This window comes from Macaca nemestrina, chromosome 3 (genome assembly GCF_043159975.1).
Source record: "Macaca nemestrina isolate mMacNem1 chromosome 3, mMacNem.hap1, whole genome shotgun sequence".
Taxonomy (NCBI): Eukaryota; Metazoa; Chordata; class Mammalia; order Primates; family Cercopithecidae; genus Macaca; species Macaca nemestrina.
The window spans coordinates 116199439-116226474 of NC_092127.1; the positions used below are offsets into that span (position 1 = coordinate 116199439).

Genomic DNA, 27036 nt, shown 5'->3' on the forward strand with positions numbered 1-27036 from the left:
CAATGACTTTTATAGAATTTATTTTTTATTTCAATAGGTTTTGGGGAAACAAATGGTATTTGGTTACATTAATAAGTTATTTGCCAGTGATTTCTGAGATTTTGGTGTACCCATCACCTGAGCAGTGTAACTGTAACCAATGTGTAGTCTTTTATCCCCCATCACACACACATTCCCCCAAGTCCCCAAAGTCCACTGTATCATTCTTATGTCTTTGTGTCTTCATAGCCCAGCTCCCACTTTCGAGTGAGAACATAAGACGTTTGGTTTTCCATTCCTGAGTTACTTCACTTGGAATCAATGTATCTAATTCCATCAAGGTTGCTGCAAATGCCATTATTTCATTTCTTTTTATGGCTAAGTAGTATTCCATGGTATGTATGTGTATATGTGTGTGTGTGTGTGTGTGTGTATATATATGTGTGTATATATATATATCACATTTGCTTTATTCACCCATTGATTGATGGGCATTTGGGCTGGTTCCATACTTTTACAATTGCAAATTGTGCTGCTATAAACATGCATGTGTGTGCAAGTATGTTTTTTATATAATGACTTACTTTCCTCTGGGTAGACACCTAACAGTGGGATTGCTGGATCAAATGATAGATCTACTTTTAGTTCTTTAAGGAATCTCCACGCTGTTTTCTATACTGGTTGTACTAGTTTACGTTCTCAATAACAGTATAAAAGTGTTCCCTTTTCACCACATCCACACCAATATCTATTTTTTAAAATTTTTTTGTTATGGCCATTCTTGCAGGAGTAAGATGGTGTCACATTGTGGTTTTCATAGGCATTTCCCTGATAATTAGTGATGTTGAGCATTTTTCCATATGCTTGTCAGCCATTTGTATATCTTCTTTTGAGAATTGTCTATTCATGTCCTTAGCCCACTTTTTGGTGGAATTGTTTGTTTTCTTCCACTGATTTGTTTCAGTTCCGTGTAGATTCTGGATACTAGTCCTTTGTCAGATGTATAGATTGTAAAGATTTTCTCCCACTCTGTGGGTTGTCTATTAACCCTGCTGATTATTTCTTTTTTTTTTTTTTTTTTTTTTTTGAGACGGAGTCTGGCTCTGTCGCCGGGGCTGGAGTGCAGTGGCCGGATCTCAGCTCACTGCAAGCTCCGCCCCCCGGGTTTATGCCATTCTCCTGCCTCAGCCTCCCGAGTAGCTGGGACTACAGGCGCCCGCTGCCTCGCCCGGCTAGTTTTTTGTATTTTTTAGTAGAGACGGGGTTTCACCATGTTCGCCAGGATGGTCTCGATCTCCTGACCTAGTGATCCGCCCGTCTCGGCCTCCCAAAGTGCTGGGATTACAGGCTTGAGCCACCGCGCCCGGCCCTGATTATTTCTTTTGTTGTGCAGAAGCTTTTTAGTTTAATTATGTCCCATCTATTTATCTTTGTTTTTGTTGCATTTGATTTTGGATTCTTGGTCATGAAGTCTTTGCCTAAGCCAATGTCTAGAAGGTTTTTCCAATGTTATCTTCTAGAATCTTTATGGTTTCAGGTCATAGATGTAAGTCTTTGACCCATCTTGAGTTGATTTTTGTATAAGCTGAGAAATGAGGATCCAGTTTCATTCTTCTACCTGTGGCTTTCCAATTATCCCAGCACCATTTGTTGAATAGGGTGTCTTTTCCCCACTTTGTGTTTCTGTTTGCATTTTCAAAGATCAGTTGGCTGTAAGTATTCTGGCTTTCTTTCTGGGTTCTCTACTCTGTTCCATTGGTCTGTGTACCTATTTTTATACCAGAATCATGCTGTTTTGGTGGCTATGGACTTATAGTATAGTTCAAATTCGGGTAATGTGATGCCCCCAGATTTGCTCTTTTTGCTTAGTCTTGCTTTGGCTATGCGGACTCTTTTTTGGTTCCATATGAATTTTAGAATTGTTTTTTCTAGTTCTGTGAAGAATGATAGTGGTATTTTGACAGAAATTGCACTGAATTTGTAAATTGGTTTTGGCAGTATGGTCATTTTCACAATATTGATTCTACTCATCCATGAGCATGGGATGTCTTTCCATTTGTTTGTATCGTCTATTTAGTGTTTTGTAGTTTACCTTATAGAGGTCTTTCACCTCCTTGGTTAGGTATATAACCAAGTATTTTATTTTTTTGCAGCTATTATTAAGGGGTTGAGTTCTTGATTTGATTCTCAGCTTGGTCGCTGCTGGTGTATAGCAGAATATATAGTGCTGTGTAGATTTGTGTGCATTAATTTCATATCCTGAAACTTTGCTGAATTTATTTACCAGTTTTAGGAGTTTTTTGGATGAATCCTTAGGGTTTTCTAGGTATATGATCATATCATCAGCAAACAACAAGAGTTCAACTTCCTCTTTACTGATTTGGATGCCCTTTATTTTCTTCTCTTGGGGGAGTGCTCTGGCTAGGACTCCCAGTACTATGTTGAACAAAAGTGATGAGAGTGGGCATCCTTGTCTTGTTCCAGTTCTCAGGAGGAATGCTTTCAACTTTTCCCCATTAAGTATAATGTTAGCAGTGAGTTTATCATGGACAACTTTTATTACCTTAAGGTATGTCCCTTCTATGCTGATTTTGCGGAGGGTTTTAATCATAAAGGGATGTTGGATTTTGTCCAATGCTTTTTCTGCATCTATTGAGATGATCATGTGATTTTTGTTTTTAATTCTGTTTTTGTGGTGTATCACATTTATTGACCTGTGAAAGTTAAACCATCCCTCCGTCCCTGGTATGACACCCAACTGATCATGGTGGATGATCTTTTTGACATGCTGGTTGACTCAGTCCACTAGTATCTTGTTGAGGATTTTTGCATATACGTTCATCAGGGATATTGGTCTGTAGTTTTCTTTTTTGGTTATATCTTTTCCTGGTTTTGACATCACGGTGATACTGCCTTCACAGAACGATTTAGCAGGGATTCCTGCTTTCCTTATTGTGTGGAATAGCATCAATAGGATTGATACCAATTCTTCTTTGAATGTCTGATAAAATTCAGCTGTGAATCCATCTGGTCCTGGACTTCTTTCAGTTGGCAATTTTTTATTGCCATTTCAATCTTCCTGCTTGTTGTTGGTCTGTTCAGAGTTTCTATATCTTCCTGGTTTAATCTAGAAGGGCTGTATATTTCCAAGATATCCATCTCCTCTATGTTTTCTAGTTTATGCATGTAAAGGTGTTCACAGCAGCCTTGAACGATCTTTTGTATTTCTGTGCTATCAGTAGTAATATCTCCCATTTCATTTCTAATTGAACTTATTTGGATCTTCTCTCTTCTTTTCTTGGTTAATGTCGCTAATATTCTATCGATTTTGTTTATCTTTCCAAAGAACCAGCTTTTTGTTTCATTTATCTTTTGTGTTTTTGTTTGTTTGCTTGTTGGCTTCAATTTCATTTAGTTCTGCTCTGATCTTTGTTGTCTTTTCCTCTGCTGGGTTTGGGTTTGGTGTGTTCTTGTTTCTGTAGTTTCTTGAGATGTGACCTTAGGTTATCTATTTGTGCTATTTCAAACTTTTTGATGTGGGCATTTAATGCTATGAACTTTACTCTTAGCACCTTTTGCTGTATCCCAGAGTTTTTGATAGGTTATGTCACCATTATTGTTCAGTTTAAAGACTTTTAATTAGCATCTTGATTTCATTGTTGACCCAAAGATTGATTATTCAGGAGCAGGTTATTTAATTTCCATATATTTAAATGGTTTTGAGGTTCCTTGTGGAGTTGATTTCCAATTTTATTCCACTGCGGTCTGAGAGAGTATTTACTATAATTTATATTTTCTTACATTTACTGAGACTTGTTTTGTGGCCTATCATATAGTCTATCTTGGAGAACATTCCATGTGCTGATGAATAGAATGCATATTCTGCAGTTGTTGGATAGAATGTTCTGTAAATATCTCTTAAGTCCATTTGGTGTAGGGTACAATTTAAGTCCATTGTTTCTTTGTTGACTTTCTGTCTTGATGATCTATCTACTGCTGTCAGTGGAGTATTAAAAGTCCCCCACTCTTGCTGTGTTGCCATCTGTCTGATTTCTTAGGTCTAGCAGTAACTGTTTTATAAATTTGGGAGCTCCAGTGTTAGGTGCATATATATTCAGGATTGTGATATTTTCCTTTTAGATTAGTCCTTTTATCATTATATAATGTTCCTCTTTGTTTTTTTAACTGCTATTGCTTTAAGGTTTGTTTTGTCTGATATAAGAATAGCTATTCCTGCTCACTTTTGGTGTCCATTTGCATGGAATATCTTTTATCTTTTTCCACCCCTTTACCTTAAGTTTATGTGAGTCCTTATGTGTTAGGTGAGTCTCCTGAAGACAGCAGAAATTTGGTTGGTGAATTTTTTTTTTTTTTTTTTTTTTTTTTTGGTTGGTGAATTCTTATCCATTCTGCCATTCTGTATCTTTTAAGTGGAGCACTTAGGCCATTTTAATTCAAAGTTAGTATTAAGGTGTGAGGTACTATTCTATTCATCACGCTATTTGTTGCCTGAATGTCTTTTTTTGTTTTGTTTTGTTCTTTGTTTTTTGTTTTTTTCATTGTGTTATTGTTATATAGGTCCTGTGAGATTTATGCTTTAAGGAGGTTCTATTTTGGTGTATTGCAAGAATTTGTTTCAAGATTTAGAGCTTCTTTCAGCAGTCTTGTAGTGCTGGCTTGCTAGTGGTGAATTCTCTCAGCATTTGTTTGTCTGGAAAAGACTATATCTTTCCTTCATTTATGAAGCTTAGTTTTGCTGGATACAAAATTCTTGGCTGATAATTATTATTTTTTTTTATGTGGGCTAAAAATAGAACCCCAATCCCTTCTAGCTTGTTGGATTTCTGCTGAGAAATCTGCTGTTCCTCTGATAGGTTTTCCTTTATATGTTACCTGATGCTTTTGCTTCAGAGCTCTTAAGATTCTTTCCTTTGTCTTGATTTTAGATAACCTAATGACTATGTGCCTAGGCAATTATCTTTTTGTGATGAATTTCCCAGATGTTCTTTAAGCTTCTGGTGTTTGGATGTCTAGATCTCTAGCAAGGCTGGGAAGTTTTCCTCAATTATTCCCTCAAATATGTTTTCCAAACTTTTAGATTTTTCTTCTTCCTTAGGAAAAACAATTATCTTAGGTTTCGATGCTTAACATACTCCCAAGTTTCTTGGAGGCTTTGTTCATTTTTTTAAAATTCTCTTTTATTTGTCTTTGATGGATTGGGTTAATTAGAAAGCCTTGTCCTCGAGCTCTGAAGTTCTTTCTTCTGCTTGTTCAATTTTATTGCTGAGACTTTCCAGTGCATTTTTCATTTCTCTAAGTGTGTCTTTGATTTCCAGAAGTTGTGGTTGTTTTTTATTTATGCTGTCTATTTCACTGAATATTTTTCCTTTCATATCCTGTATCAATGTTTTTAATTTCTTTAAGTTAGACTTCACCTTTCTCTGGCATCTCCTTGATTAGCTTAATAATCGACCTTCTCAATTCTTTTTCTGGAAATTCAGAGATTTCATCTTGGTTTGGATTGCTGGTAAGCTAATGTGATCTTTTGGGGGTGTTAAAGAACCTTGTTTTGTCATATTACCAGAATTGTTTTTCTGGTTCCTTCTCATTTGGGTAAACTATGTCAGAGGGAAGATCTGGGACTCAGGGCTGCTGTTCAGATTCTTTCATCTCATGGGATGCTCCCTTGATGAAGTGTTCTCCCTCTTCCCCTAGGAATGGGGCTTCCTGAGAGCTGCACTGCAGTGATCATTTTTGCTCTTGTGGGTCTAGCCAACCAGTGGAGCTACCAAGCTTCAGGCTGGTACTGGGCAGTATCTGCAGAGTCCTGTGATGTGATCCATCTTCAGGTCTTTCAGTCATGGATACCAGCACCTGCTCCAGTGAAGGTAGTGGGGGAGTGAAGTGGACTCTGTGAGGGTCCTTGATTGTATTTTTGTTTAGTGCACTGGTTTTTTGTTGGTTGGCCTCCAGCCAGGAGGTGAGCTTTCAAGAGTGCATCAGCTGCAGTACTATAGGAGGATGCAAACTTGCCCTAGGGTTGCCTGGTTAAGTATTCAGGTTTTTCAGACAGTAAACAGGGACATAGAGCTCCCAAGAGATTATATCCTTTGTCTTTGGCAACCAGGGCTAGTAGAGAAAGACCACCAGGTGGGAGCAGGAATAGGTGTGTCTGAGCTCAGACTCTCCTTGGGCAAGGCTTGCTGCAGCTACTGTGGGAGATGGTGGTGTGGATCCCAGGCCAATGGAATTATGTTCCCAGGGGGATTATGGCTGCCTCTGCTGAATCACATAGATCACCAGGGAAAAGGGGTAAAGTCAGCAGTCACAGGCTTCACCCTGCTCCCATGTAGACCACAGTCCTGAAGGTTGGTCTCAAGAAAGCAAGCAGACTCAGTTTTTCGGCATCTCAGGGAGCCTGCAGTGGTGATCCAGTTCCTCCAAATGGTCTGTGCATTCTCTCAGCTTTTCTGGCATGTTCCTGCAGTAGTTCTTGGAGCAGAAGTTCATGATGTGAATCTCCACACACTGCTCTGTCTGAGTGGGAGCTGCAAGCTAGTCCTGCCTCCTATCTGCCATTTTAATCCAAATCTCCATAGATGCTTTTGCAAGTGACAATACACCATGCTGCCAAATGACTCTGAATAGCAAGGCCCACAGAGAAGCAGAGTGGTGGAAACTTCTTCCCAGAAAAATTCAATCCTAATTATAAATGGCTAAAAAGAAGGTATTATAAAACAGAACCTCCCAGGGTGTTGGTGAAGTCAGGAACAGCAATAAAATGAGCCATCATATTTCCAAGCCAAGCCATATGGTGTGAGAGCTAGTAGAGGCACTAGAGGACTTAGAAAGTAAAATCTGCCAATTTATTATAAAATTAGCAGATATACTATTACTTAGCTTAGGTAAACTTGACTGGCTATAGAAAGATACTGTCTAACATTCAACATATTTTTATAAAACAATCCTACCTATTAAAAACTACTTTGGCAGCCAATAAAATAGATGCCTATTTTTTATTGCAAAGAGATAAAATTTTAAACTAAAGCTATATTTTACCTCAATTATCTTGAATGGCTTTATAACTCATTTATATTTTATTTAAAAACCATTTTCTAAGCTGGATTGTTTTAATTTAAAGTATACATTCTACCTAAAGAAATAACTGGAGATGGATATATTACATACATATTTTTATAAAGTATACGTTTAGGAAGTAGGAAGCTTAAACACAGCTGCTTCCTTAATACACAGTTTGCTATCATTTTATTGCCACAATAAGTTATAGTCAATAAAAGGTTTTTTTCCTTGTATTACTCTTCAGTGATTTTATAGAGAGGAAATCAGATGTTGGGCAGCGTTCAAGAATACATATTACTTTTCAATGTTCTCACTTTATGATACCTTGATTTTATCCCATAAAATCTTTTCTGGGGTTTCAAAGTTCTCTGAATCCAATGAGGATTATATTTATTATTATTATTATTACCACTCACACCAATACACCATGCCATTTTTTAAGACAAGCAGAAAAAGTATAAGGCTTAAAAAATCATAATGGGTTTGTTAATGCACAATTTTTCTTTAATTTTTACTTTTATTCTAGATTTTAAAAATGTGAAATGCTTCACGAATTTGCATGTCATCCTTGTGCAGGAGCCATGCTAATCTTTTCTGTATCATTCCAATTTTAGTATATGTGCTGCCAAAGAAAGCACCTAAGGCACAATTTAAAGGGTCATTTATTTGCTATGTAATTTTGACAAAAAGGTCAATTGTTTCATTCTCTTTGAAGTTCAAGCACTAGTTATTGTTATAGTTTTATAATAAGTGGTATAAACATACCTATAAAATAACTGTTTTCTTTTTCCTTTTCCCTTTTTTTTTTTTTTGAGACAGGGTCACCGAGGCTGGAATGCAGTGGTGCAATTACGGCTCGCTGCAGCTTTGACCTCTTGGGCTCAAGTGATCCTCCTGCCTCAGCCTCCTGAGTACCTGGGACCACAGGCATGCACCACCACACCAAGCTATATATATATATATTTTTTTTCATTTTTAGTACAGACAAAGTCTCACTATGTTGCCCAGACTGGTCTTGAACTCCTGGCCTCAAGTAATCCTCCTGCCTCAGGATTGCAGGTGTGAGCCACTAGGTCTGGCCAATAAATTTTTAATGGGAAAAAAAGCTTTTTTCTTGTGATGACTAGCATAAAAACTTCAGTCATCCACTGCAGAAAAAGTGGGCTTTAAATCAAGATTTAAAGAAAAATACTGTCAAACATTATCAAACAGTAAATATACAAAGATAGTAACATTTTTCTAAGTGACAAACTCATTCTTCCTTAATAAATTTTAATTTAGGAAACCAAAATCTAGGTGAGAATATATTAAAGGCATTCTTCACATAAAATAAGACAGCATTTGTAATATTTTTGACCCAGCTGAAAGAATAAATAATCACTATTTATTGAGGATTTACTGTATTTAGTTATGTATTAATACACATATAGTCTCACTCAATCCTGACAATAACACTACGAGATAGATACTTTATTCTTAGCTATGTATTAATTAGTTATGTATTAATACACATATAATCTCAGTCAATCCTGACAATAACACTATGGGGTAGATATTTTATTTATCTTTAGATGAGGAAACTAAGCCAAACTCTCTTGCTATACGACAAGAAAGGAATTCTTCATACTTTATACCCTTTCACCAAATTAAATGAATTTGTACTTTAATTAAAAGAAGGCAAAGCTACTTTGTGAAAACACTACTTGAATCATAAACATATCCATGATCAGTTTAAACTTGTTCTTTTCTACACTTTAAATTTGAAGCAAAATCAGAGTTATTTTATAACTAGCACACATGTATTCAATGCCTAAAACACTGTCTGTGATATTGGACCCAGCAAGAGAAAAAAGGAGTCATGAAGATGTTTTATCTCCTTCGGCTTTTCAAATTGTACTCACTGCTAACAAATACTAGATTTTCCCCAACAATACTCAAAAAGATTTCTCTTTTGAGCATATAATATTATCTTTAGAAATTAAATGTATAAATCTATTGTTTCCAGGAGTGTAAGTCCAACAGAAATCTTACAAATAGTCCTCAGGTCTCTTGCTGACTAGTCGTTAGATCACCAAAACCACTGTAAGTAGAATAAATGCAGTAACCTATTTTTAATTATAGATTTCTAAGACCGATTTCTTTTTTTTAACTAAGGTTGTCTATAACGTTACTTAAAGTAACGTTACCATAAAGTAAACATTGACATTTCAGTGTTGGAGGCCTGGTAGAAAGTGGTGGAAATGAGTCTCCCAAAAAATAAACAATTCTCAACATTAGCTGAAATTTCTTGGTGGCTCTCAAGCCCTTGGGGAAAAATGAAAGGTTGTCCTCACGCTCAAAATAAACACAAATGCCCTATTTTCAAACCAAAGTCTGTAAAAGGGGCAGCTGCCCATATATTATTACTTGTTAAACTAATGGATGAGTATATACTACGTAAAGTAAGCACGTTCATAAACCAAGAGCATTCCGATGATCAGTTTATACATTCGCCTATGCTAAAACCCTAACTTGTAAGGACCCAGAAGTGACTGAGAACACAGTACTGGTCAGGGTGATATGTAATTATGCTAGGAGTAGGATTTTAGTATTTTAAATGTTTACTTCTTTTCCCCAATCTTACTCATTTATTTATTTAAGAGATTGGGCAGAGGCAAGGGGGTCTCTCTATATTGCCAGGCTGGAGCACAGTGGCTATTCACAGGCCACTGCAGCCTCAAATTCCTGACTTCGAGTCATCCTCCTACTTCAGCCTCCTGAGTACCTGAAACTACAGATGTGTACCACTATGCCTGGGGTTCCTCAGTGTTTCAACTCTTTCTTTAGTTGTTGAAAGAACAACACCAATTACCATGATCACATATAATAGTCTAAGAGTCTAATATGGAACAAAAGATTCCAAATATTAATTACAAATAAAAAGCAGCTTAGAATTAATATGTCAAGTTTCTTCAGAAACCTTTAGTAAGCTTATCTAGAAAGATTATCATTCTCAGGAGAAAATCTCTGCATAGCCTTGTTTTGAACCAATTTTATGAGATTTTGTAGTGGGGCTCACTTTAGAGGACATGTGATATAGACAGCAGCAGGGTGAAGAGATTGTCCATACGGTAGGGCAGGGGGAATGAAGGAGGTCACAATAGTGGCTTTGGGCATGTTATCAGAGCCCATGAGTATAAAGAGGGTGTCCACAGGGGAGACAATGGTAGCCCAGGGCATGGTGTCAGAGCCAGAGACAGGTGAGGCGGGCATTAGTGCATGGGGGTGGGAGAGTCTCGCAGGGGTTGTTGGAATCCAAGGGGATGGAAAGGGCATCCAGGTGGAAGGTGGTGGAAGTGAGGATCCATGGCAGGGGATCAGAACCTGAGCAAGGTAAGGATGGTGTCCACACGACTACCAGGACCCAAGTGGAGTAAAGAGGACATCTCGAAGGGATAGGGAGGCTGGAGGACAGGGGAGAATGCAGCAGCAGCCCTGCATGGGTTGTCAGAACCAAAGCAGGTGAGAAAGGTATCCAGGTGGACGTTGAGGGATAACAACATCCCAGGATGCAGTGTAGGTCACTAAGCAGGTGAGGGTGGCCAAAGAGGGCAGTAGCAATGGTAGTGACTCGGCACAAAGTGTCAGAGCCTGCAGAATGAGGAGGGCATCTGTGCCTTAGGAGCCACAGTGTGGGCTTAGTGTGGGGTGCTGAAACCTGAGAGGCCTGAGGAGGGCCTCTATGAAGAAGGCAGAGGTAGGGGCAGCACAGAGATGTCAGAACTCAATAGAGGTAGAAGAGCATCCCCATGGGAAGGTTTCCACAAGGGTACCTCTGTTTGAAGTGAGAGAGAACATCCGTGTGGGCTTGGCCATGACCTGGAGCAGGAAGAGAGAGCCCAGGTGAGGTGAGGAGGCATCCACGCCACGGGGCAGCAGCTCTACTGGAAGATTAGTTACACACAGTGGGGACTGATAAAGTAATTAAATATGTCGAGGATAATGGGAGATAAGTTCCTCACTGTCAGAGAAGGGAGGTACAACTATGGAAAGGGGGAAAACTAGAATGAAACATGTTCTATTAGGTTAGAGCTATGATATGAAACCAGATGCAGTGGCTCACGCCTGTAATCCCAACATTTTGGTAGGCTGAGGTGGGAGGAGCACTTGAGTCTAGGAGTTTGAGACCAGCCTGGGCAACATAGAAAGATCCCATTTCTACAAAAAATAAAAAATAAAAATAAAAATGAGCCAGGAGTGCTAGTGCACTCCTGTATTCAGGAGGCTAAGGTGGGAGGATCACTTGAGTCCAGGATGTCAAGGCTACACTGAGTGGTGATCATGCCACTGCACTCAATCTGGGTGACAGAGTGAGACCCTGTCTCAGAAAAAGAAGAAAAAGAACTATGAAAGCAATATGAGCTCATAGTTTTTAATGAAGACAGACATAATGACAGTGATAGAGATAGAAATATGTTTTAAAATGGTATAATTGGTAAATTCACAATCATTGTGAGTAATTTAAAATCATCTCTGACAGAAGATAAATCAAAGCGATAAAGAACTGAAGAAATTATAGTTTTGAATCACTTGATTATTATTACTTATATTATTATTATTATAATTATAAATATCAACAACAAAGCGATAGGTCCAGGTTATTTTTTGGAAATATTTTACTTTTAAGTAACTGATAATTCCTTTTTTAAACAAATAGAGAATAGATAAAGAAAACTCACCCTAATCGACTTTACCAAACTATTATAATCTTTTTTGGAAAACAAGACCATGGCAGAACAATAAAGAAAAAAATATAGGCCAGGTGCAGTGGCTCATGCCTATAATCCCAACACTTTGGGAGGCCAAGGCAGACAGATCACTTGAGGTCAGAAGTTTGAGACCAGCATGGCCAACGTGGCGAAATCCCATCTCTACATACAAAAATTAGCTAGACATGGCGGCACACACCTGTAATTCCAGCTATTCAGGAGGCTGACATGGGAAAATCACTTGAACCCGGGAGGTGGAGGTTGCAGTCAACTGAGATCACGCCACTGCACTCCAACCTGGGTGACAGAGCAAGATCTGTCTCAAAAAAAGAAAGAAAAAAAAATCCTAATTTCACCTATGACCATAAATGCAAATTTCTATGGAAAATATTAGTAAACTAAATCCAGCAATTTGTATGTGTGTGTGTGCATATGTTTACATGTGTGAGTGTATGTGTGTGTGAGAACAAGTTGAATTAATCCCAGGAATGCAATGAAGATTATTTAGCATTAAAAAAGTTATAAACACAATTCACCACATTAACAGATTAAGGGAGAAAAACTATATAGTCATTTAAAAAATTAGTAATCTGCATTAAACAAAATGCAACACTAATGCATCACTAAAAAAAAAAAAAAAAAAAAAAAAGCAAACTAGGATTAGGAAGAAACTTCCTCAGTCTGATTAAAAACAAAACAAAACCTTTTTGGAATATTTTCTTTAAAGTCAGGAATAAGATGAAGATGCCTGTTAGCATGACTCTTACTGAAAAAGGGCCTAGTATGCCTGGTCAATGCACTATGAAAGACACTTGGTATCAAGTATGGAAACGAAGAAACAAAACTGACTTTATTCACAGATAATATTCTTGCCCACACAGAAGACCCAGGACAATCAATGAATAACAACCAGAAATAAGAAAACAAGTATCGTCACAAAATGCAAAGTGTTGGATCCATGATCACTATTCACAAGTCAAAATATTCCTACATGCCAACAATAAACTGGAAAATTAAATTTTAAAAATTCAATTCATAATGGCATTAAAATCCTTAAAATACTCATGAATAAAAGCATAAAACTGAATATATGATTTAAAAGCACTGTGATGGATAAACTGACAACTAGAACAAACCAAAAACTGGGAATAAAACACTTTTATTTGGGATCTTAGTATATTACATATTAACGGGAAAAAGATGAGTGTATTTTGGCTCCAAATAACAGAAAACCAATCACCTTAAACAAAAATTATCATCTCACAAAACAAGATATTTTGAGGTAAGGCTCATAGCCATCACTAAGGATTCAGAAAGTTTTTTTTTTTTCTTTTTGCCTTGATAGGAAAAATACATAATGAAGAAATAAGCTCCTTCTTCTGCCTCTTGATGTATGTTTGTGACATTTTAGACATTCTGGGATAATGAAGGGAGCTCACTGACATCCTGAAGAGGACACAGCTTTTAGCCTTACCTGGTTCAACATTTTTGGCAATCTTTGGTAAACTCAACAATATATAACAGGAGACATATTCCAGAGTATTCACTGCATAATTCTTCCTAATCTCACATACATACACACCACACACACACACACACACACACGGGCACAAATGCAACAGCCTAACTAAACATCAGTACAGATTGCATAAATAAATTGTATATTTATGATGTGGTTTAAAGGAATGAGCTAGATCTACATACATCACTTTATTTATTTATTTATTTATTTATTTATTTATTTATTTATTTTTGAGATGGAGTCTCCCTCTGTCACCCAGGTTTAAGTGCAGTGGCACAATCTCAGCTCAATGCAACCTCCACCTCCCGGGTTCAAGAAGTTCTCCTGCCTAAGCCCCCCGAGTAGCTTCCTGAGTATAGATGACCACGACCACACCCAGCTAATTTTTATATTTTCAGTAGACACAGGATTTTGCCATGTTGGCCAGGCTGGTCTCGAACTCCTGACCTCAAGTGATCCGCCCATCTCAGCCTCCCAAAGTGCTGGGATTATAGGCGTGAGCCACTGCACCTAGCCCATCACTTTGGATTATCTTAAAAATAGAACCTTGAGAGAAAAAAGCAAGCTATTTAGGGATATTTATAGTATAACATCACTTATGTAAAATTAAAACCTATAGCATAAATGCTCTATATTATTTATGAAAAAGTAAATATTTAATAAAAATGTAAAAACAACGAATTGAGCTTGTAATTATCTCTAGGGAAAGAAAAAGGAAAATCAAATTAGAGATGGTTATATAGTATCAAGAATGCTTCAACTTTATCTCTAGTTTTATTTCTTTAATGAAAAAGGATCCATGATAGATATGAAAATAATGATAAATCATATTGAGTCTATGTGGAAAGTTTACAGATACTCATCGTTTTAGTACATTTATGCTTTATAATCCTCTATCCCTTTTTAAAGTACTGTATAATTTTAAAAACTACTTTATAATTTTAAAAAATACATACTACATATTTTTTGAAAAGTTTCCCATGAAAATATTTCATCAGTCATGAAAAGTTCCTATCCCACATACAAATATCTGTATAAACACTACAAATGGAGATCACTTCCTTCATTTTATACTAAACGCCATTTTAAGGCACATGCTATGTGTTGCTTAAGGACTAGAAACTAGGTAATGTCAGAGGAAATGTGAATAGTAGTAATATGCTACAGAAAAAGTAGCAAGGATCAAATAAAGACACCATGAAGAGCGAGAAAGGTCCAAATGGCATAAAATTGAAAGAGGTTTCCAGAGGTTAGTTCAATGCTCAAAAAACATCCTTAGTATTGAATAAGAAGCCAAAGACATTACTGTCAAAATATTTTTTTAAACAGGTGTGAAAAAAGTTTCTACTTGAACTTTAACTCGGGGGCACTTAGAGAATATGAAGCAGGGCACCTGTCAACAATATGATTTATTACTAAGGCTATAATAAATGTCAAAGTTTTTCCCTGGAAATCAAAACATTAATTATTAAGATCCCACGAAGTACCCACAGCAACATACCTGAAGAAGGAGTCTTTCAAAAGCGAGAAAGTTGTCCCACTTGGCAGTCTGTGGGTGTTTCAACGTTTGAGCTGTGGCCAGCCCAAGCTGGAGGAGCCCACAGTGATTCATTAGAGCTTTGAGGTTGTTCTTGAAGAGCTGAATATAGGACATGAGCTGTCCTGGTGTGACTCTCCCTGGAAAAACATAAGAATTTATCAGTGTACCCCTTTCTGGGAATAGTACAAATAATGAGAAGGATTCCATTAATAATACCACTGTTTTGTATTTGGGCAGAACATCAGAGTTGACTACAAGCTTTCCTAAGCTATTGTGATTCTTACAACTATATAGTGAAAAGAGCAATATTGGTACTATTATTAATACTTGCATTTTGCAAGTAAAGAAACCGGGATGTTAGTTAAGGATCTGGTCAAGGTCATATTGCTAGTAGAATTCATTTTATCATTATGTAATACTCTGTAAATAAGTTTTCAAATAAAGTCATATAAATAAATATTTGTTGAGCTCAACTTGGAGTACCTCTTTATGACATATGACATAGCAATCTAAGAGGGAAAAAGGTATGATTTCTAATTGTGTGTGTATATACATAAAAGAAGATGAGAAATAGGTTATGACTGTACCTAAAACTTTGCCACTGATATCAGTGACTTCATGACAATATTCATGAGGATAAAAGCAGTTACACGGAACAAAAATGTATCAAGAACTAGGGCGGCAAAACCACTGGAAGAGGAGGTATCAGAAGAAAAGTTTGGTGTGGGTAACAGCACATTTGCTACAATGGTCACCTACATTTAGAACAAGAGAGTCCACTTCATAAAAGGACAGAGACTGTACAAAACACATGTACATCTACAAACACACAAACTGTTGAGGATTCACTCCTTCAGAGCCCCTAACTCCAAGTTTTGCCGGTAGCAGTCTTTCCACTGAGTCTCCTCCCACTCTCCAGTCTATGAAATTTCATTCCTGCCATTCCTCCATGCTATGTGCAAAGCTCCTGGACACCAGATTCTCCCCACCAGGCAAGAAGGCACTGGGGCCAAACATAGATGTAAGCCAAGGAATTCATTCCTATGTTTCACCCACGCCATGTTTGTGGGTTGTTCTTTGATACTGAAATCCAAGTTTATTTGCTTGTTATTCCGAGGTTTTTAAATATTTGGCAATGAAACCACCTGCATTTATTTAGCAATTTACACAGTGCTTACACAAACACACCCTTTACTGATTCTCATGGCAACTCCTTGAGGTAGCAAACGAGGCTTGTGCTGCGTCTACTAGCCCTGCCCGACATGCTAAGAACACAATGTCTTACCCAGTGCTAAATGGCAGATATTACTTAATAAATGGTTTTTGCTAAAAGTAAAGACCTCGCCACATGAAACTCAAATGCCTACAACATATCTTTCTATCTTTTCATTAATTTTTTGAAGAGATTAAGAATGTTTAAGTTCTTCATTACCAGTCTATCAGGGTAAGCATTTAAAGAAAAAGAACAGTGGGAATGATAAGTAGGAGAGTGAGTCTCACGAGTATCTTTAGTCCCTTGGTAAAGCATGGGTTTGCTCCTGATTCTCAAAGCAGCAAGCTAACAATTTGCTTGCTCAATTACTCATAGAAAAAAGACCTCATAAATACTTTGATTTCTTTATCAGGTTTATTAAGGTATTTTCTACATACAGGAACATTCACCCTTTTCTAGTGTACAGTTCTATGAATATTGACAAATGGATATGGTTGGATACTACTGTCACAGTCAAAATACAGAACATTCCCATCATTCCAAACAGCTCCCCTTCTTGGTAGTCCATTCACTTTCCCCAATTCCAGCCCTGTTGGTTGACGAACCCTTACCTGTGTTTATCTGATTTCCATCTCAGTTTTGCCTTTCTAGAGTGTCTCATAAATGGAATCACATAGTATGTAGCCATTTGAGTTTGGTTTCTTTCGATGAATCATAATGTATTTGAGATTCATCCATGTTGCTGCTTTTTCTTTTTCTTGCTGAGTGATATTTCATTGTGTGGATGTATCATAGTTTAGCCATTTATTTATCTATTCACTAGTTGATGAGTATTGGGGTTGTTTTCAATTTTTTAGAAATTATGAATAAAGCCTTCACAAACATCTGTGCACAGGTTTTTGTGTGTGTATACATATGTCTCATTTTCCTTTAGGCAAATTTCTAGGAGTAGGTTTCTAGGTCAGATGCTAAGTATCTGCTTACTTTTAATTCTTTTTCAGTTTTTAAGCTTTATTTTATCACTCTTCTCAAATATGTCAGAAAGCAAATCAACAGTGCATCTTATGTTAAGTTTACAACAAAACTGAACAATGTAATTGTGTTTGATGAAAAAGTTTTTTAGCAAAAAAGCATATGATACAGTCCATTGAAATGCAGGGTTCATGCTTTTTAGGTACATTAAAAAGTGGAAAATAAAAGACCTCTGCTACGCAGCAACATAAAACAAGTTTAAAAGACTTGAGTGGAAATCAGACACTTAGGGGTTTGTGGAAAAAAAAAAAAACTTCTTGGTACTGATCCACATCTACATTTATAGTCCCATTTAGTTACTTTTTTAATTTTTATTTTAGGTTTAGAGGTACATGTGCAGGTTTGTTATATAGGTAAACTCATGTCATGGGGATTTGTGGTACAGAATATTTTGTCACCCAGGTACTATGTCTAGTACCTACTAGTTATTTTTTCTGATCCTCTCCTTCCTCCTACCCTCCACCCTCAAGTAAGCTCCAATATCAGCCGTTCCCCTCTTTGTGTCCATGTGTTCCCATCATTTAGCTCCCACTTGTAAGTGAGAACATGCAGTATTTAGTTTAAGTGCATGTTTAATTTTATAAGAATTTGGCAAACTGATTTCCAAAGTGGGCTGTACCACCAGCAACATATGAGAGTTTTAGTTGTTTTACAACTTCACCAACACTTGGTTTTGTCAGCTATTTTTATTTTAGCCATTCTAACAGATGTGTAGCAGTATCTCATTGTGGTTTTAAATTTCATTTTCCTAATGACTAATGATGTTAAGCACCTTTTCACGTGTGTTTTTTGCCATCCTATATCTATTTTGCTGAAGTGGCTGGTCAAATCTTTTGCTCATTTTTTAATTAGGTTATTTGTTTTCTTATTACTGAGTTGTGAACGTCATGCACTTTTATTGATTCATTGATTCAATATATATTTCTGTAACAGGCACTATTCCTGTTTCCAGAAATAAATCCGTGAACAAATCCAGACAAAAATCCCTACATTTGTAGCCAACAAATAAAGATGATCTCCTAATTAATTCAGCATCTTACGTGTCATTCTCTCTTAAGGGATGGGGACCTTTTGTGCAAATGATTAACATTTTTAAGAAATGATATTCTCTGACACCTATTATATTAAACAAATTTTCAGACAAAATGGTTTCAAACTTAAGAAACTTAAGAAATTGCCATGAGCTCCATTTATTTATATAAACACTGTACTGCAGGTGATGGCAGGGTGGCTCCTAAACACACAGAACTTAGTCTGTCAAGACAAACATTCATTTATTGACCATACAAAGAGTTACCTAATCATGATAAGCACTGCTAAAGAAAAATACAAAATATCTTGAAGGTGTGAAAGGCTCTACATGATATGAAAACTGCCTACCTCTCTAACTCCATCTCCTCAACTGAAAGAAGAGGAATTAAATAGATTCAAAATATATACAATTCATTTGTACTGTAACTATGTTTTAGAGAGACTCCAGGAAATGGGAATCACCAGAGGAAGCCATCAGAGGATCGGCTTAGATTTCTATTGTAATAACCATACGTTCATTTTAAAGATAAAAGTGTCTTCGATTAAAAAACACAGTCCAGGCCTGGCATGGTGGCTCATGCCTGTAATCCCAACACTTTGGGTTTGGGAGGCCAAGGCGGGAGGATCACGAGGTCAGGAGATCGAGACCATCCTAGCTAACACGGTGAAACCCCATCTGTACTAAAAATACAAAAAAATTAGCCGGGCTTGATGGTAGGCACCTGTAGTCCCAGCTACTCGGGAGGCTGAGGCAGGAGAATGGCGTGAACCTGGGAGGTGAAGCTTGCAGTGAGCCGAGATCGGGCCACTGCACTCCAGCCTGAGTGACAGAAGCAGACTCCATCTCAAAAAACAAACAAACAAAAAAAAAAACACAGTCCTCGCCAGGCGCAGTGGCTCACGCCTGTAATCCCAGCACTTTGGGAGGCTGAGGCGGGTGGATCACTTGAGGTCCAGAGTTGGAGACCAGCCTGACCAACATGGTGAAACCCCGACTCTACTAAAAATTCAAAAATTAGCCAGGCATGGTGGTGGGTGCCTGTAGTCCCAACTACTGGGGAGGCTGAGGCAGGAGAATCACTTCAACCCAGGGGGTGGAGGTTGCAGTGAGCCGAGTTCGCACCACTACACTCCAGCCTGGCAGGCAGAGTGAGACTCCGCCTCAAAAAAAATAAATAAATAATAAATAAATAGAAAAGAAAGAAATAGAAAAGTTAGCTGGGCATGGTAGTGCTCACTTGTAGTCCCAGCTACTCAGGAGGCTGAGGCAGAAGAATCACTTGAACCTGGGAAGTGGCAGTTGCAGTGAGCCGAGATCGTGTCACCGCACCCCAGCCTGGGTGACAGAGCGAGCCTCCATCTCAAAAAAAATAAAATAAAATAAAAGTCAAATTTTTTATCCAATCAGCATTTCCTAGCTGAGACCCAGACTCAGCTACCATCTTTATGTAACGTCACCTTCTCATATAAGGCATGTGATCTAAAGGAACAAATGAGTATATCTCCTAATAGAAAATATCAACACCACACTACCTCGTATTCCTTGTGGATTTAGTAGTTATTCACCTTTTCTACTCTGTTCTATTCCCCTTTGTATGTCCGTTTTTACACACTCATGCCACTAATCCTTTGTTAGGTATAAATCATGACAGCAGATTTTCTTTTTCCTAAAAATCCCTGAGAGGCTAACTGGAACTTAACAAAAAAAGTAATTCACACAGATGCTCCAAAAAAAAAAGGCCAGTGACATTTTAAAAAATTTTAAATTTACCATAACCTTACCAAAAGCAAATGGAAATCAACTAATTGACTAACCACTGAAGTAAAATTTCTTGGTTTATATAAACTAAAACAGCAAGCAACTAGACAAGTGTTGAAAAATAATGGACAGAACATTTATTCATACTTCACCTTACAAAAACAACAAAACCCTTGACAGACAGATATACATGGTTATCTAAAAATGTCAACCCACAAGGCTTTACAACACATTTTAAAAGCCATAAAACAAAGGTTATTTCATATTAAGACTGTATAAATATATAGCAACTTTTTGAAATGTGATTTTCAGTTAGGCTTTCTTTTTCTTCTTCTTTTTTTTTTTTCTTTACAGATGCAAGGTCTCGTTATGTTGCCCAGGTTAGTATCAAACTCCTGGCCTCAAGCAATCCTCCCACCTCTCAAAGTGCTGGGATTACAGGTGTAAGCCACCATACCTAGCCCTTATTTCACTTTTAAGAAAGAGAAACAAGCTTTTGGTTTCAATTTAGCTAAGAGAAAAACACAAAACTTCATCAAACATCAATTCTATACATTTTCAAAACTGTTATTAAAATATCAATTTATCTCGGGTAAAAGGTTACAGATTTAGAAAACAAAAGGATTTAATATTATGTCAATATTCTCTGTGATTCTTACAATATTGAATTCAACTGAATTCAAATGCATTATGAAGCTGTATTAGTCCATTCTCACACTGCTATAAAGAAATACCCGAGACTAGGTAATTTATAAAGGAAAGAGGTTTAATGGTCTCACAGTTCTGCATGACTGAGGAGGGCTCAGGAAACTTACAATCATGGCAGAAGAAAAGCAAACATGTCCACCTTCACAAGGTGGGAGGAGAGAGGAAAATGAGTAGCAAAGAGGCAACAGCCCCTTATAAAACCATATCTTGTGAGAACTCACTCACTATCACCAGTACAGCATTGGGAAAACTGCCCCCATGATACAATTACCTCCACCTGGTCTCTCCCTGGGGATTATGGGGATTACAATTTAAAATGAGATTTGGGTGGGGACACAAAGCCTAACCACATCAGAAGCTATTCTTCCAATTACTGCACATATTTGCCAAATTATAGATTTCTCAATCTGTTTTCTGGCAGGTAAAATATATTTAAAATATTTACACATATATAATTCTTTATTGGCACTCTTAAAACAATGACTATTTTATCATAGTCACTCTGTCAGACTTAATGGCAAAACTGTTATGATGGGAAAAAGCAACCAACACATAAAATTTTGTCTACAGGCCGGGCGCGGTGGCTCACCCCTGTAATCCCAGCACTTTGGGAGGTTGAGGCAGGCATATTACTTGAGGCCAGGAGTTTGAGACAAGTCTGGCCAACATGGTGAAACCCCATCTCTACTGGAAGTACAAAAATTAGCCAGACACAGTATCATATGCCTGTAATCCCAGCTACTCAGGAGACTAAGGCACGAGAATTGTCTGAGCCCAGGAGAAAGAGGTTGCAGTGAGCCAAGATTGTACCATTGCACTCCAGCCTGGGCGACAGAGGAAAACTCTGTCTAAAAAAAAAAAAAAAAAAAAAAAAAAGAAACAATGAAATTTTGTCTAGAATAGCATATTTAGCAAATAAAAAATTGTAAAACCCTTGACATAAGAAACAGTCATATCGTCATTGCCTGTTTTTTATTCATTCAATTCTGCAAAGATGAATGAAAATCCAGTGGGTAGAATTTGAATAAACAGATGTATATGTTTTAAGACATGCATTCTTAGAAATCTAATGTCAGCATTTCATTTTTCTCCTTTTCAATCATTTTCTAATATAATAAAGGCAATGTATATTAGAATACTTAAATATAATATATTCTGCTAAAACTCTGGTTTATTAGTTCATACACAACTGGCAAACAGGAATTATGTCAATATTATTCAAAAGTCACATCTGTTCACGTGAGATTTTTTCCCCATTATTTTAATATTTTGTGCTACCAAAGATGGCAGCTAAACACAAAGTAAATGAGCACAACTGAACACACCAAGCTACAAGAGGAATTGAGTACCCTATGAAGCACCCATTCATCATCTTGGCTCTGCTGGCCATGCGCCCTGTTTTGAAAGTGATTCCTGTTTGATTCGACCTGATCTCCAATGCATTTTGCTTTTGACTTCCTAAACAACCTCAACTCCTCTTACACCTTCCAATGAGCTACTGTAAACTCTTTTGCTCACATAAAGTTCCATATATGCTGTAACACTGATTTATAGAAATTTAGCATGTCTTTTTAACTGTGCTAATATTTTTATCAAGAGTCTTAATGTTTTTGTAAGTGCTCTGATTACAAGGTTGCATAGATTTTTGAATGGGCTCCTGCTGATACCACGAGCCCTGATTCCTAGTATGTGATGCAAAACCCAAGTTTTTCAGAAATGCATATATATCATAGCAAAAAATACCCCTGCTGATATATAGACAGGGGTGGAACTTTACTAAGATTAAACTATTGGTTAGTACAGCACCATGAAAGAAAACTTCACATGTTAATTCAACAGCTGACACAAGAGAAACAGAATCTTGAGTATGCCAGATGGCTTACGAGTTCCGTAAATAATGTGCAAAAGACAAAAGGCTACCCTGAGCACATGTGTTTATATTGGCTCCGCAGGAGATGCATCAGAATGATAAAAAGGAATAAAAAGGGGTAGAAATGCACTCAAGAAGATCACTGAAATAGTCTATAAGCAGACAAAAGATTTCAACACCTTTTCCCCTCACCTGTTGGTTATCTCTGGAACTCACATTATCTATTTTAGCTTTCTGTTTTGTTCTGTCAACTCAGCAAGATCTTATAGCTGTCCATGTTCTTAGCAGAGGATATTAAGTCCCTTGCCCTTCTCTTTATTTCTTCTTTCCCTCTTTCACCTTTTAAATTATCAGTATTTGTATTTTTCCTGGTCAAGATTGATAGCATTTCTATTTCATTCCATAACCATAATAAATTATGGTTTTACTAAAGTATTTGGTGCTTTTTCTGTAGTTTGATTCTAAAAGTTCAAAATCAATCAGTAGTGTTTACAACACCATAAACTGTATAACAATTCCATTCTCCTGTACTTTGAAGATTCACAGTGATTGTGTCTAATTTAGAGCTTTTTCAAACTTTTATTTTAGGTTCGGGGTAGAGGTACAGGTTTGTTATGAGGTTTTTTAATTCTTTCTACTTGCTTCTCAGTAAACCTATTTAATTTGAATACAGTTTCCTTCTGTATTTTGGGAAAGTTTCACATTCTTTCATGCTAATTGCTCTCTGTCTTTTGAAACTATTAATAGTTCATGGGCCTTCTAGATTGCTTCTGTATGCTTGTCTTTTCTCTGATCTTTTCTTCTACATTTCTTTCTATATTCTCTTCTCTCTCCGTTGTTCCTACATTTTAGGAGATTTTCTTGATTTATCTTTAAACTACTGGCTGAAGTTTTTGGCTAAATATTTTATTTTCACAATGATATCTTTAATATCCAAGGGCCTTTTTTAAAACAGCTTTATTGAGATATAACTTACATACTATAAAATTCCCCCCTTAAAGTATACAATTCAGTGATTTTTGGTATATTCACAGAGTTGTAAAACCATCAGTGTGATATAATTTCAAAACATTTTTATTAGCCTAAAAAGAAACCCCATACCCAAATAAAAAAGATTTTATATATCTATACATATTAGAATTTCAGCTGAACAAAATTTCCAGCTAAAAGACATAACTGTGCTTAGCTATACCAGGAAATGAAAAAAACAACAGAAATGATAATATTCAAGTAAATTCAGCAATAATTGAACTCTGTTTTTTTAAATATAGTAAAACTATCATCATGTGTGGTTTTTTTTTTTAATTTAATGAAGTACAAATTTCTAGATAGTGAAAGAGTGATGGATGAGTATGAATTTATGGAGGAAAACAAACAACAAAAATCATCTCCCACCTCCATAAGAGGCTTTGCTTGGAATATGTGAAAGGGCTCTGACCACAGAAGGAGCTACCTGCCCAGAAGAAAAAGCATGAGCTACTCCAGCCTCAGAAGCCTCAGGGATAATAGAGGTGAATAGTGAGGAGTATAACCTACATAAAGCACATGAACCTTAAGTATACGGTTCAAATAATTTTTACGTATGTATATATCCATGTACTCACCAACCAGAGCAAGGTATAGAATATGTCAAGCACTCTAGAAGACTCCCTTGTATACTTACCCAGTTGATAATCTCCTCCTAAAGGTAAACACAACAGACCATTTTTTGTCTAGTTTTAAACTTAATATAAATGGAATCCTACATAATGTATTTTTTCTTGTCTGGCTTCTTTTGTTCCAAAATCTCATTTTTTTTGTTTGTTTGTTTGTTTCTGTGTTTTACTACTCTATATGACCATAACAGTTTTTTTTAATCAATTCTACTGTTAAAACATATTTAGGTTTTAGAGTCTGGGGCCATCATAAATACTGATGCTATGAACATTCTAAGACATGCCTTTCAGTGGACATAATCATTTGTTTCTATTGGATATATACACAGGTATGGAACTATTGGGTGGGTGAATATCAGTTTTCCTTGATACTGTCAGTTTTCCATGGTTGTACCAATATCCTCACACATTTTACTTTTTTTTTTTTAAGGCAGAGTCTCAGTTTGTAGCCAGGCTGGAGTGCAATGGTGCAATCTCAGCTCACTGCAACCTCCGCCTCCCAGGTTCAAGTGATTCTCATGCCTCAGCCTCCCAAGAAGCTGGGATTACAGGTGCCCACCACCACACCCAGCTAATTTTTGTATTTTTTTTTTTTAGTAGAGACAGGGTTTCACCATGTTGGCCAGTTACATTTGCTTTAACATAACTTAAAATAATTTTAAAATATGCATGTAATGATGCATTACATGCATAATGTAATGTATGACTGAGAAGTTTCCTTCATGGTATTTTATGCTGGGTAGACAAAAGTCTAATGAGTGAAAGAAAAAAAAAAATCACAAGAGAAACCACATTGCCACATTGCCATACTATTAATATGCACCTTTTTTTATTGTTTGTTTATTTATCTACTTATTTTCTTACCTTATTATATAGAAAAAAGTTGGAAAGGCAAGACACTAATTTAAGAAAAAAGGTTACTTTGAAGAACAGGATGGTGGGGGCAGGGAAGAGAGGAAGTGTACATTCATTTTTTATTTTATATATGTTGTCATCTGAATTTTCTAGAAGCTTGTGCTAGTATAACTTTTGAAATATTGTCTATGTTCTGACACAAAACAATATGTCTCATGTATAACAGACGGATGTATCTTTTTCTCTGGGAAATTTGACTTTATTACTATCACTATTTGTGCAACGCACAAAGCATTGTCTTTCAACAGATAAAGAAATAGAAGAGAAATAATAACTCTTTACTTCTTACCTCAATGGGGTTTAAATGAGAAAGAAATATGGTTAACATGCATATTTAAGTCAGCCATAAGAAAAAAAATCCTGCTCATAATGACTATCAGATACTGAAACAACTTATTAAAGGGGGAAGAGGGAAGGAATTATAAATGTTCTCCCACAGGGATTTGGAGGACTATATATACAGCCAACCGTAGAGTGAAAGTTGGATAAAGCCCAGCTGGGAATTGATGTCCATTTTAATAGCACCATAAATATTGAAGGTTTTCCAGGACATCCTTTCAGTAGTATAGGTTTCTTGTTACACAATTTTTTTAGCTCTACAGCATTACAAAGGTAGAATAAGAAATTAATGTGAAAAGAGCACTTTAATTATATGAATCAATTCAATCAAATGGGTTTAAAATTCAGAAATCTGCTGAAAAATCTATTTCAAGGCCACTATGGAATAAGGTACAACTGCTGCAGGATCCGGAGTCATGAACAGAAAATAAATAGCTCTCTCCGAAGTTATACAAAACAGTGAAATATAAAACCACCAGAAACATTTACAGTTTAGCTTTCTTTGGAAATGCAGCCTTCTTGAGGCTAATTTAAACAGTGCCTCAACATTTATAAACTCAGCAGATAGCACGGCAGATAATAGGTAGATTACCTCTGTTTTGCAGGGGCAAATTACCAGGCCGCCAGGGAAACCATTTTCTTGGTGGATCCACTCTGACTTGGAAAGGAATTTCTGCTCTTAAGGGTACCTCTAAATAAATTCCCACCTACAGCCATGGGCCTTCTCCCCATATCATTCTCTCAGGATTTAAAAGCTGCTAGCCATATTATCATGTTGAGGATCCCTTATATTGAGAAAATTTAAGAAACTGATAAGCAAGATGGCTGACTAGAGTTGCCTAATGTTCATCTCCCCGACAAAAAAGAACCAAAACGATTAAAAAAAAAAAAACAACTAAAATTCAAGCAGAATGACTAAAGGAGAATGCTGAAGTACAGTACAGCAAGGGAGTGGTGGAAACCATGTGGGGCACAAAAACTCAGAGGATGGCACATAAAGAAACACCTTGCCTTCACCTCCCCATTCCCCTGGCTGGGATCTGCTCAGAACCAGAATGGTCTTTTCCTTGAGGGGAAAGGGTAAGCTGGAGGCCTCCAGCAGCCCCTATCACCACTGTAGATACCTGCAATCTTTGCTACCAGAGAACACTGCAGTCCTCACAGGTCATGAACCCAGTTAGGGAGCTTCCTGGAGGTCACATGGCTGTACTACTTCAGAAAAAGAACCCACATTCTGTCCCGCCACCCACCACCTCCCCACAACCCTGTGGCCCAAGATGCTTTGCACAGTACCATCTTGAAACTAGAGCCTCTACTAGAGTGCATCCTTCTCTGGGGGAAGAGTAGCCACTGCATCCCATCATCCCTGAGGCTTTGCCATCACTGTACCATATTCACATACACAGAAGCAGAGCATTCCCTAGCCAAACCACTGAAGCTTGCACCCCGCTGAAGTAAAGCTCCCTAAGGGGCACTCCATCTCCTGGATCCCAGCTCCTGCGGTGTGTGCCCCATTCCCAGGCTATTAAGAGCCTCGCCCAGGGGAATACCCACACTCCTGGCACCTGAGCCAATCTGGTGCCTTGACCCCCAGAAATCTGAGCTTCAGCCTAGTGGAGCAGCCATGCACCCTGGTGCCTAAGC

General features: G+C 37.2%; 1 protein-coding gene and 1 non-coding gene across 4 annotated transcripts in view; both read right to left on the reverse strand.

Moving 5' to 3' along the window:
- LOC105499566 (sec1 family domain containing 2) overlaps positions 1–27036 on the reverse strand; it is a 486957-nt gene that overhangs the window by 362630 nt on the left and 97291 nt on the right. For all 3 annotated transcript variants that reach the window (XM_011772201.3, XM_011772202.3, XM_011772203.3), the window contains exon 4: positions 14831–15006. In XM_011772201.3, the coding sequence (XP_011770503.2) occupies positions 14831–15006 (176 nt within the window). The remainder of the gene's footprint in view (positions 1–14830; positions 15007–27036) is intronic.
- Positions 7591–7697, reverse strand: LOC112423227 (U6 spliceosomal RNA). The gene has a single exon (XR_003013706.1). It is a non-coding gene; the product is annotated as a U6 spliceosomal RNA (small nuclear RNA).